The 12527-nt window shown below is 40.6% G+C and overlaps 1 protein-coding gene across 1 annotated transcript; it reads left to right on the forward strand.

Annotated features, from left to right (window-relative positions):
* Positions 1-1887: 1887 nt before the first annotated feature.
* LOC111388580 lies at positions 1888-2896 on the forward strand. The gene is made up of 3 exons (XM_023013337.1): positions 1888-2039; positions 2184-2612; positions 2776-2896. Exons 1-3 carry the CDS (start codon positions 1888-1890, stop codon positions 2894-2896), a joined length of 702 nt encoding a protein of 233 aa, XP_022869105.1.
* The last annotated feature ends 9631 nt before the right edge of the window (positions 2897-12527 follow it).

Consider the following 12527-nt stretch of genomic DNA (forward strand, 5'->3'; position numbering starts at 1 on the left):
AACCCAAACTACAAAGCCAAACCCTAAACCCCAAATCAATTTCGAACCTTTTTGCAAATTAAACCTAACATCCGTCATACAGAAGCTGAAAACGCTAGAACGACGAACCACAACCCAAATCGCAAACCCAAACCTTAACTCCAAATAAATTTTGAACCTTGCTGCATATTGAACCCAAAAATCCTACATAGAGATACTGAAAAAGCGAGAAGGCTGAACCACAACCCAAATCGCAAAGCAAAACCCTAACCCCGAAATCAACTTCGAACATCCATCGACGGCGCCCCAAAATTTGACTTGCGAGTTGCAAGTTTTGTGATTGCATTAGAGAAGGCGTGCACATGGATGTCGAAGATGAAGGTAAATTTGGGGGGTACTTTTAAGATTAACCAAGTCAAATAACCACTTTGTCACATTGACCAATTCATTTTTCACATTCACCATAATGGCCCTTTGAAATGAATAAAATGACAATTTTACCCTTTTTATATTTTGTATTTACAAAAATATATGGTTGTTAAAAAGACAATGGTACCCCTTGGTAAATAACAAATAAATTACAAACACTCACACGTAAATTTCAAAACCAAGTCAGTTTCCTCATCAGTTTCTGCAATACACAGATAAAAAGAAAATTCAATTTTCATCTGCTTCAACATTGGGATCTCACAAAATTATCAAAAGTTCAACAAGAAAATATTATTCACAACCATCACTCGAAATTGTTAAGTATATTTTACGTATTTTTAATTTTATTATAGCTAAATCAGTATATTGTTTGAATCTCTAAATCTTATTTCGACATAGACAAATAAATTTTTACAGTCTTAAATGAATTTATAATTTTTTTAGCAAGAACGATGAAAAAAATTCATCTAAAAAATCGAAAACGAAATCGACACCGTTGTTTTCAATTTTTTACTTCTTTTTTCCATGTATTAACAATTTTTTAATAAATTGTCGTTTACTAATGCAGATATGGCACGACTACAGTCCCGATTTGTTTCTTTGGTGAATTTGAAATGAAGAAAAAAATCGATGGGTGTGGAAATGAACGAGTAAAAGACGCAGTTCTACTGTAATTCTGATAGCATTAAGTATATCTTATGCGAAAATGTACAATAAGTCACAGAACTCGCTCAACATCGATCCCTCTCAATTCAACATGGAATTGGGATTTCATTCGGCAAGAAAATTCCACCTGTAACGGTTACTTTTGAAGCTGAAATGTAGATTTTAATTGAATTAAACCAGAAATGTTCGATTCCTATTTGTGTAACTTTGGTAGAGAAGAACGTCCCCGAGGGTGAGCATGAAGATTTCAATGGAGGGGATCGTAATGTGAATGATTTTTGGGAGACGGTAGAGATAGCTAATGAGGACAATGTGGTTATTCTCAATACAGTTGTTCCCGATATAGTGAATGATCTCACTGTTACGCACAGAATTCTCTCGACAGTTGAAGACAACGAGAATGAAAATACATTTACAAATGAGGATTTGAATGCTCTATCCCTCTGGAGACGTGAGTCAGGTAAGAGCTCACAGGCTGGACCGAGTACACGGTCCATTAATTGTTCGCGGTTAATTCTTGATAACGAAGATTTATATGTCGAGCAACTGTTCAAAACAAAGAAAGATTTGCAAGAAGTTGTGCACCGGATTATTTTGAAACACAACTTTAAGTTTAAAGTTAAAAAATCGAACAAGTCGACATACACAATTGTCTGCATTGACGAAAGTTGTCATTGGCATTTGCGAGTGACGAAGATGGACACAAGCGAGTTCTTTATAATTCGTAAGTATGCATGGGAACATACTTGCGACGTGGGTATTTGACGAAATGATCACAGGCAAGCCCGAGCATGGTTCATTCGTCGAGAAATAATGGACAAGTTTCAGGACCCACGAACGATCTACAGACCTTCGGACATCATTAATGATATCTGTCCAGAATACGAGGTTGGTCATGAGTTATCAGAAGGCTTGGAAAGCCAAAGAATGCACATTGGACGACTTAATGGGTTCGGTCAAGGAGAGTTATGCTAAATTGGCCAGGTATTTTATTGTTCAATTGATTTTTTAATATTTATTTTTATTGTTAATTAATTTTTTAATTAATTTTTTTTGTTTATTTTATATTTGATTACTTATTTTGATTATTGTTTATTTATATTTGCCAGGTATTGCTATAAAATAGGTAAAACTAATACTGGATTGGCTTTTTTTATTGAGAGGAACGATGAGAATCGCTTCAAGTATTTCTTCATGACTCTTAGACAATGCGTTCGAGGATTTCGAAATGCGATGCGACCTCTAATTTTAGTCGACGGTACAACCCTTAAGACTAAATACAAGGGCAAGTTGATTATTGCAACACGTCAAGATACCAACATTCAAATTTACCCTCTTGCATTCGGCATAGTCGATGGAGAGAATGACCGAGCGATGCATTGGTTCTTCACGAAGTTGAAGGAAATAATTGGGGACATCAAGAACCTTGCATTCGTAACCGATCGAGAGCAGTCAATAATAAATGGTATCACCGAAGTCTTCTCTGAGGCACATCATGATTATTGTATGTACCATATACGGGGAAACCTGAAGACCAGGTATCGAGGTAAGGGCATTGTTGTGTTATTCAAGAGAGCTACAGAGGCCTATAGTTTTGAAGAGTTTGAGAAGTTCATGGTCGAATAGACAATAAATCACATGCTACATGAGAGTATCTAACAGGCATGGGGATCAAACATTGGGCAATATTATATTTTTCAGGATGTCGATACAACATGATGAGTCGAACAATGCGGAGTCACTCAATACTTTATTCAAGAAGAATCGGGAGTTACCAATTTTCGCGATGATTGAGAACATTCGTGACAAGCTTCAACAGTGATTTAATGATCGGCGTGACGAATCACAGAGTTGTACAAGTGTGCTCACCCCGGCTCTTGAAGATAAACTCTTCAAGACTCTAGATGTGACGAGAAAGGTATACATAGAACCACTAGATCAGTTTTGCTTCTCTGTGAAATGAGCACGTAATTTCGGATACATTGTGGACTTGAATGGTAGCACATGCACGTGTAGACAATCTCAGTTAGAGAGCTTTTTATGTGCACATGCAGTGGCAGTGCCTATGCATAGAGGATTCCCACCACTCATCTTGTGCAATGTTTATTATACGACTGATTGTTGGAGAGTATCGTATGCCGAAACAATATTCCCTATACCAAACGAAGCCGAGTGAGAAGTTCCCGACCACATTCTGTCACTGAATAATTTATTGCCACCAGAAGTCGGACCAGATACCTCTGGATGTAGACGTACGTCTAGAATACCGTCTACTGGAGAATTTTCCCGACCTCGTAAGTACGATAGGTGTTGCGCAACCGGACATACACAACAATTTTGTACAAGCCAGATTTCGTTGCATAACGATCAACAGATGTGTAATACAATTTATTTATGTAATATTTATTTTTAGTTGATTATGAATAATAATTGTGTAATTAAGATTCACCATGTATGAAACTAATTGATTCTAATTTATTTAATCAATTATTATTTACTTAAATAAATAATATTAATAGATTATTAATATCGTAGATAAAGCATTTAAATACAGAAAATAATATACAATTACATTCATTCACAAGGTACAAATTAATATTCACAGTGTTTACAAACATTTCGTAATTAAAAAAAATCAAATATTTACAATATTTACGGATCATAATTAAAGTTGTACAAATTGCACGCTAACTTATTTCTCCAAGTTTGCATTCAGGATTGGTTGATTCCATCAACTTTATATTCTATATTCAAAAACTCAATATACTTTATTGCAAACATGTCGCAATCGCCCTTGCAATTGAATAATAATGAGTTAGATCTTTACGTACAGAAAAAGTAAGTTTAAATTTAAAAAATATAGAACCACTGACAATATTGTTTGCCTCGTTGTGGTCGTGTCCCGCACTATAGCTAATATGTTATTCATAGTCAAGCCCGTCTGTCTAGCCATAATAGGGATTAAAATAGCAATGGATTCTAGATTTTGCTAGAGCCGACCTTGTGTTAGACATGAATGATTGAGGTCGTACACATATAGAGTAGACTCAGCACACACAATCTCCAAAGTTATGCAGTGCTGATTCAAGATTATTGGTATGTACATATGCGTACAACCTTCCCACGTCTTCCCCCGGCACGTGGCCACATCCATATGGTCCACTCGAGCATATAGTCGGGCACCACGTACTCCGTACCAGCATATTGTAGCGATTGGTATTCAATATCAATGCTTCGCCTGACTCCAAATTCAGTATGACTCGGCCAGGACTGTTAAATGACCTCAGATATCTTTGAACCCGATCATGCAACAAGTCCATGTGTCAAGGATCACAGCTTTACTTAGCCCCTTGACACTATCGCAGCCGCAGTTTGCCCAACTTCGACCGCACATTGTAAATATTACTTCAAGTTTGAGTTGTAATTTTCTTTTCATTGTAATAGTCATTTCAATTGTAAAATAGCTCTGATAAACGTTTAGTATGATTCCTCGTCTTTTAAACGTCTACTCCAGTCACTTAGGTTTTTGTTCATAATGCTATTATAGAGGGTATTAGTCATTCAAAAATCTTTCAAGCTCACTGGTGTCCGCCCCCTGCACCAGCATTTGTAATTTTCTGCTTTCATCAATTGTAATGTTCAATTTTCATCAATCAATGTTCAATTTACTTTCAATGTATTCAAATTCTCAATTGTAAGCTTTCTACAAATTTGCAATCAAATTTTCTTTCGTCCCGACGTGACCGAGAAAAGGTGGAAGGTAGTCTAGCGGAGCAGACTACTGCTGCACGGTGTCCCTTTCTGTGCCAAGAAGAAAGGCACCCTGTGAAAGATGGTATCAGAGCTGCGGCTCACGACCCTCGATAAGAAAGCTATGGATCCAATTACATCACACACCACTGAAGTGGTAGAGCCTCAAAAGAAGGGTACTACGAAACAGCGCATGGATGCGCTTGATGAGACAATTACTAGGTTGTGCTATGCTATGGAAGGTCTCGAGGAAAAAGTCAAGATGGCCGAATCTGAGATTCGTGGATTACACATCCAATTGGATGAAAGCCAAAGAGCTTGCGCAGCAATGACGAAAGCTGCTGCAATCATTCCTGATCTGCAGGATGAAATGGAAGCGTTGAGAGCTCAATTGCGAGTACTCTAACGTGCGGTGGGCAATGGGCAAGCTCCCGCACACGAGTATGCTCCTAGACTCAGAATTTCTGAATCGTGTACCTACGGAGGGGCACGTGATGCAAAAGAAGTCGAAAACTTCTTATTTGATATGGAACAGTACTTTCTAGCAGCTTCGATCGAAGATGAAGCTAGAAAGGTAACCACAGCTACCATGTATCTGGGTGGAGATGCAAAACTATGGTGGCGAACCAAATATGCGGACATTCAGGCCCACAGGATTCGAATTGATTCTTGGGATCTCCTCAAGGAAGCGATCAGATCGCAGTTTTTCCCGGAAAATGTCGAGTATCAGGCTCGACGGGCTCTTCGAGACCTGAAACACACGAGCTCTATTAGGGAGTATGTGAAATCCTTCTCAGGGCATATGCTGAATATTCGAGATATGTCAGAAAAGTACAAGCTCTTCACCTTTATGGAAGGGTTGAAACCGTGGATACGCACGGAACTTCAAAGACAGAAGGTTACTGATTTAAGCACGGCCATGGGAGCCGCTGAATGCTTGAGCGACTACCAAACAGAATCTAGAAAAGATCGACCTTCGGGGAGTAATCAAGCAATTGGATGTGGTAACAAATTTTACAGACCCAGTTCGAACCCAAATGGGGGAGAGTGCTACTCTCAAAATAGAGAAGGAGCCTATCAAAGCACCCGTGGCTTTCAGGGAAATTATCATAACAGCCGTCAGGGAAATTTGAACGGCAGTAATAGTAACAACTGGAACAAAGGAAAAGCAACGGAGGGCCAAACTGATGCCACTCTCAAATTGAAGTGCTTTTTATGTGAAGGACCTCATCGGGTGTCGGAGTGTCCTCAGAAACGGATGGTGAATGCATATTGTCAGTTAGCAAGTGGCGGGCCAAGTTCAAAACAAGAGGTCCCACAAGCTAATTGTCATAATGAGACTAACTCTGAAGAGGATGAGGAAGTAGTTGGGGCATTTTCACATTGGTGCAACACACTATCGCATCAAGTTGCTGAAAACGATGATGTCCCATTGAAAGAGGCAAAGATGGAAGAAGTGAAGGCTCGTATTTGTAGGCCAAAGGCTTAATGTTCATTGATGTAAAAATCAATGGGAAGCCAATCAGGGCTATGGTGGATACTGGTGCTACCCACAACTACCTTGCATGTACCGAAGTAGAGCAGCTCGGACTGGTTCTAGAAAAGGGTAGTGGAAAAGTCAAAGCAATCAACTCCGCTGCTCAACCAATAGCTGGAGTGGCGAAATCGGTGTTGATCAAAGCAGGTCCTTTCGAGGGAAGGACAAATTTATCTGCAGTTCAGATGGATGATTTCAATCTTATTCTAGGATTGGAATTTTTTGGGGATACTAAGACAGCAGTGTTGCCATATTCCGATTCGTTAATGATGATGGGTAATAAGCCGTGTGTCATCCCTACACAGGTTAGGAGGATGGGCGAGAAGAGTATCTCAGCCATGCAATTTAGTAAAGGTTTCAAGAGGAGTGAACCCTCCTTTTTGTGTACTCTTCGATTAGAGGAGGTCGAAGAGGCGAATGGTCCTATTCCAAAACCCGTTAAAAGGCTTATTCGAGAATTTGAGGACATCATGCCGGAAGAATTACCAAAGAAATTACCACCAAGAAGGGCGATTGATCATGAGATCGAACTTATTCCAGGCGCTAAAGCTCCCGCCAGGGCACCATACCATATATCTCAGCCTAAGCTTGAAGAGCTTAGGAAGCAGTTGGGGGAAATGTTGGAGAGTGGAATCATTGTGCCTGTGAAGTCGCCATACGAAGCTCCTGTATTGTTTCAGAAAAAGACTGATGGTTCTCTTAGAATGTGCTGTGACTATCGGGCCCTGAACAAGATTACTGTAAAGAATAGCTATCATATCCCACTAGTTGCAGATTGCTTCGATCGACTGAGTCGGGCGAAGTATTACACAAAAATTGATCTTAGGTCCGGATACTGGCAAGTTCGGATTAAGGAGGAAGACGAAGCAAAGACTACGGTGGTAACCAGATATGGAGCCTTTGAATTTAAGGTGATGCCTTTTGGTTTGACAAATGGTCCAGCAACATTTTGTACTATGATGAATCAGGTACTTCACGGGTTCTTAGATGATTTTGTCATGGTGTACTTGGATGACATAGTAATCTATAGCGAGACATTGGAGGAACATGTCCAGCATGTGAGGCAAGTTTTTAATCGGCTACGAGAGAATGAACTTTATGCTAAGCCGTCTAAATGCTCATTTGCTCAGACATCTATCAATTTCTTGGGTCACATCATTGAACAAGGTAAAATTCGCATGGATTCGAAGAAGGTTACAGCCATCAAAGATTGGCAACCACCAAAAACCGTACATGATGTACATTTATTTCTTGGGTTATATAATTACTATCGAAGATTTGTGAAAGGCTACTCAGAAATTGCACTGCCCCTTACTGAATTGACAAAGAAGGATAAGGATTAGGATTGGTCATCCCAATGCCAAGCTGCTTTTGAAAGGTTGAAGAAGTCCATGTGGAGGAACCCGATTTTAGCCTTATCAGATATGGCTAAACCATTTGAAGTTCATACAGATGCTTCAGATTTTGCCCTTGGTGGAGTCCTCATACAAGAAGGACATCCGGTAGCATATGAGAGCCGAAAGTTAAACCAGACAGAACGTCGTTACTCGGCACATGAAAAGGAATTGTTAGCAGTTGTCTATTGTCTCAGAGGATGGCGTCACTATCTGCTTAGGTCTCCATTTATTGTGAAGACAGATAACACTACAGTTAGTCACTTTATGTCCCAACCAAAACTATCGAGCAAACAGGCTCGTTGGCAGGAATTCCTTTCAGAGTTCAATTTTATGTTAGAGTATCATCCCGGCTCTAGTAATCATGTTGCTGATGCTCTTAGTCGACGGGCCGATTTAGCTACCATCTGCTCTGTAGCTGCTCTTTTAGGGAGCGCAGTCTCCACGAACACTAGAGACCAAATTCGGGCACTTATGGAGAAGGACCCGGCTACCCAATATTTGGTCGACCTTAGCAAGCAGGGTAAAACTCGACAGTTCTGGCTAGATGAGAAACTAGTGAAGACAAAGGAAGACCGTCTATATGTTCCTAAGGGTGGAGATCTGAGGAAATCACTAATTACGGAATGCCATGACACAATTTGGGCGGGGCATCCCAGAGAGGAACGCACTTGTGCACTACTACAACGTGCATACTACTGGCCTCAAATGCGGGACGACATTGCAACATATGTAAAAACTTGTCTTATTTGTTAGCAAGATAAGGCAGATCATCAGAAAAAGGCGGGCTTGCTGGAGCCCCTTTCCGTTCCAACCCGGCCATTTGAAAGTGTATCGATGGACTACATTATTGGGTTGCCAAAAGTTGAGGATTTTGGCACTATCATTGTCGTGGTGGACCGTCTATCAAACTATGCAACTTTCATTGCAGTGCCTAAGTATGTATCTGTGGAAGAGACAGCTCAACTCTTCTTCAAACATATTGTCAAATACTGAGGGCTGCCTAAGGATATCGTCAGTGATCGAGATCCTCGTTTCACTGGCATATTTTGGACTGAATTGTTCAAACTTCTTGGTTCAACTTTGAGCATGAGTTCTAGTTTTCACCCACAATCTGACGGATAGACAGAGTGCTTCAATTCTATGTTAGAAGAATATCTTCGGCACTTTATCTCTACTTCGCAGAAAAACCGGGTAAAACTTTTGGATGCGACCCAAATTTGCTTCAATGCCCAAAAGATCTCTTCCACCAATAAGAGTCCTTTTGAGATTGTTACTGGCCAGCAACCGCTACTCCCTCATACAGTGGATATCGAACGAAGTACCAAGTCCCCTCAAGCAAAGAGCTTTTCTCAAGAGTGGAAACGAAATATTGAAATTGCTCGGAGTTATCTTGAAAAAGCTTAAAAACAGTATAAAAAGGCTGCAAATCTAAAGCGCCGTTTTATTGAATTCAATGTTGGAGATCTAGTAATGGTTAAACTTCCCGACAGAAATGTTTACAAACCAACAAGAGGGAAGGACTCAAGATTGTCACCAAAATACATTGGACCATTACCCATTGTGAAGAGGATTGGAAGAGTTGCATACAGAGTTGAACTCCCTTCATGGTGTAAAATCCACAAGGTCCTTCATGTTAGTGTGTTGAAGCCATACTTTTCGGATAAGGAAGACGCATCTAGAAATGAGCCAAAGCGACCTGTATTTGAACTGATGAAAGCTGGAAAGAAGGTTACTGAAGCTATTCTTGACCATCGAATCACTCGGGCTTCTAGAAAAGATCATCAGGAGTACTTGGTCAAATGGATGGGATGCAACAGTGAGGAGAATACTTAGGAAAGAGAAAAAGATCTCGGGGCCTTCAAATCATTAATTGAAGCGTATCATGCATTGATGGCACCGAGGATGTCGCCAAAACAAATGGGGGAGAATGTCAAGGATCGCAGCTTTACTTAGCCCCTTGACACTATCGCAGCTGCAGTTTGCCCAACTTCGGCCGCACATTGTAAATATTACTTTAAGTTTGAGTTGTAATTTTCTTTTCATTGTAATAGTTATTTCAATTATAAAATAGCTCTGATATTGGTAAACGTTTAGTATGATTCCTCGTCTTTTAAACGTCTACTCCCGTCACTTTGGTTTTTGTTCATAATGCTATTATAGGGGGTATTAGTCATTCAAAAATCTTTCAAGCTCACTGGTGTCCGCCCTCTGCACCAGCATTTGTAATTTTCTGCTTTCATCAATTTTAATGTTCAATTTTCATCAATCAATGTTCAATTTACTTTCAATGTGTTCAAATTCTCAATTATAAGCTTTTTACAAATTTGCAATCAAATTTTCTTTCGTCCCGACACGACCGAGAAAAGGCGGAAGGTAGTCTAGCGAAGCAGACTACTGCCGCACGGTGTCCCCTTCTGTGCCAAGAAGAAAGGCACCCCGTGAAACCATGGCTAGGTCAATGTGCCGTATTAAGAAATACCAATACAAAAAGGAGTTATTTCATTGCATAAATAAAAAATTATGTACGCATAAAAAATAACAATATGACTACTTTACTTACATCGTCGGCAAGCCAAGCTCCTGGAGTGATGATGTCGTAGAACCATTTATAAGCATCGAAGATGGTCGTTTGATTGATCGTGCGGCTGGTCTTGACAAAGGAAACATATAAATGTTAAACAAGCATACATGAGTAATGCAGCGTACTTTACTAATATTATGAATACTTACCCAAGCAAAATTTTTCTCCACTCCATCTGGAGTGCTTTCTATTTCGACAAACCTCCTCCTCTTCGTCTCAACTGTGAAGGGAGAAACGACGTACTGCGATGGCAATCTCGACCTCTTGCCGATCGCCAGCTCCGTCACGTCAATAGCACACTTCTTACCCTCGGGGATCGTCACCTTCGTCACCTCCTCCTTCCTAACCGGCTCTTCCATCCTCATCGAGCCCACCGCCTCCGTCACCCTCTCCTCTCCCGGTCGGCTCTCCCGTCCCTTTCCTCCACCATCACCTCTCATGTCTCTATCAGGGCCACCCAATCTCGCTCCACAGATAATAGAAATGATTCTAATGCATCGTCTGTCCAAAAGTGTGGGTGACCCCCCTCTCCGCCACCCTCTCTGCTAGTCCATCACCTACCTGCAATATCACATCGGAGCGCTGCAACCTCATTCTGGAGGGATACGACATGGCCATCTCTCAGTGTAACATCGTAGGATAAGTAGTCGACCCTCCCTATTAACCGTCACTCCAGATCGTCGACCCTCCCCATCAATTGTCGCTCCACATCGATTACGAATTCAGTCAGATGGGCATACAGATCTCGATCCCATGACCTTGACTGTGTGCAAGAGATCCATCGGGGATGGGCTTCGACAGGGGAGGAGGTGATGCCTTCGGTAGAGGTGATTACCTCGATGGAGGAGATGCCTTCGACGGAGGTGATCATCAATCAACTGGACCGTGCTCCTACACAAACAACATTACAAATTATTAACTTAATTAATAATTGCTAACTCATAAAAAACGTTAATTAATAAATTATATGAAATTCATGCACCAGCCCTCGACCCTCATCCTCCATCGATGGCGTCAACTCAGTTATGACCTCAACGAGATATTATGTTTTCAACTCAGTTAACAATTGCGTAATGAGATTTTAAACTAGCTGACAATATAAACTACAAAGTACATAATACTCACATGAGGATCGTCGAGGAGAGTCAATAACTGTGTCGTAGACGAACACCTGTCCGCTTGAGATGCTCGCCAATGATGCATCCAAGGGCATCGTGTCTCCAGTCGCTTCTCAAAGCGAGCACCGAGTACCGGGACGGTCTCGTACGCCTAAATTTGTAACACATACAATTATTATATATAAATTCAATAGTATAAATATTTTGCTACTGATTATATAAACCGGTACCTGCACCGCCAGGGGTAATCCGTAGGCATGGGCCCCTTGGGCTTTGAGTGCGATCTGATGAAGAGGTGTACGGTGTCCTCAAAACATCTTCGACCTCACGGATAGTTATTGAAGTGATCGATGTCATCGACTATCTCCATGTAGAAAAGGTCGATCGCAGTCTTCTTGTGGTGACACCACATCATGGTCTTAAGGATGTATACTAGACCTAGTTTTAGTCTGTTTAACATCTGGTCACACCCCCTCATCGCTTCTATCAACTGATGTACAAGTATTGCCCGTTGTCCATGGAAGTGTCATATAGCCCGTTGCCTCTCTGAGTACTATCACGAGTTGCCTCATCCCCTGTAATCTTCAGTCCAGTGATTATGTCAAACTCAAACATAGAGAAACTGACGATCTTGACCCTAAGGTCGAAGTGGAGGGAATCGCCATCGACTGAACTCAACAATCGACATAGCAGTGCATCGATGATCTGTCCCGAATACTGCACCTCTCTCAACTGATACAGGGGCCAGAGGAAAGACTGGCGTAAGACATCAATGTGCTGATCATCCAACAGCTCCAGCACTATAGTAATACTGTCGAAGCTACTATTCCATGTAGCTTTGCCCGACCTCTGCCTCAACTCTATGTGTAGATGGTAATACATCCTACAAAAAATCGAATGTTAGAATTTTGTACAATGGAGAATAGAATAAAACATAGGAACGGAACATTAATTGAACCAAAATGCTAACATGTAGATTCATCTAATTAACATGTAGATTATCAATTTACAATTCTTAATTAGATTACATATATTAAAAATCAAAAGAAAATCAAATTATAAAAATTAAA

The sequence above is a fragment of the Olea europaea genome, unplaced genomic scaffold (assembly GCF_002742605.1).
Source record: "Olea europaea var. sylvestris unplaced genomic scaffold, O_europaea_v1 scaffold508, whole genome shotgun sequence".
Taxonomy (NCBI): Eukaryota; Viridiplantae; Streptophyta; class Magnoliopsida; order Lamiales; family Oleaceae; genus Olea; species Olea europaea.

What these genes read in the sequence shown, in the direction of transcription:
- LOC111388580 (XM_023013337.1), top strand. Translation starts at nt 1,888, where the DNA reads ATGGACAAGTTTCAGGACCCACGAACGATCTACAGACCTTCGGACATC. An exon ending in AATGGGTTCGGTCAAGGAGA is followed by an intron (nt 2,040 to 2,183) that starts GTTATGCTAAAT and finishes TATATTTGCCAG; the next exon opens with GTATTGCTATAAAATAGGTA. An exon ending in CGGGGAAACCTGAAGACCAG is followed by an intron (nt 2,613 to 2,775) that starts GTATCGAGGTAA and finishes TATATTTTTCAG; the next exon opens with GATGTCGATACAACATGATG.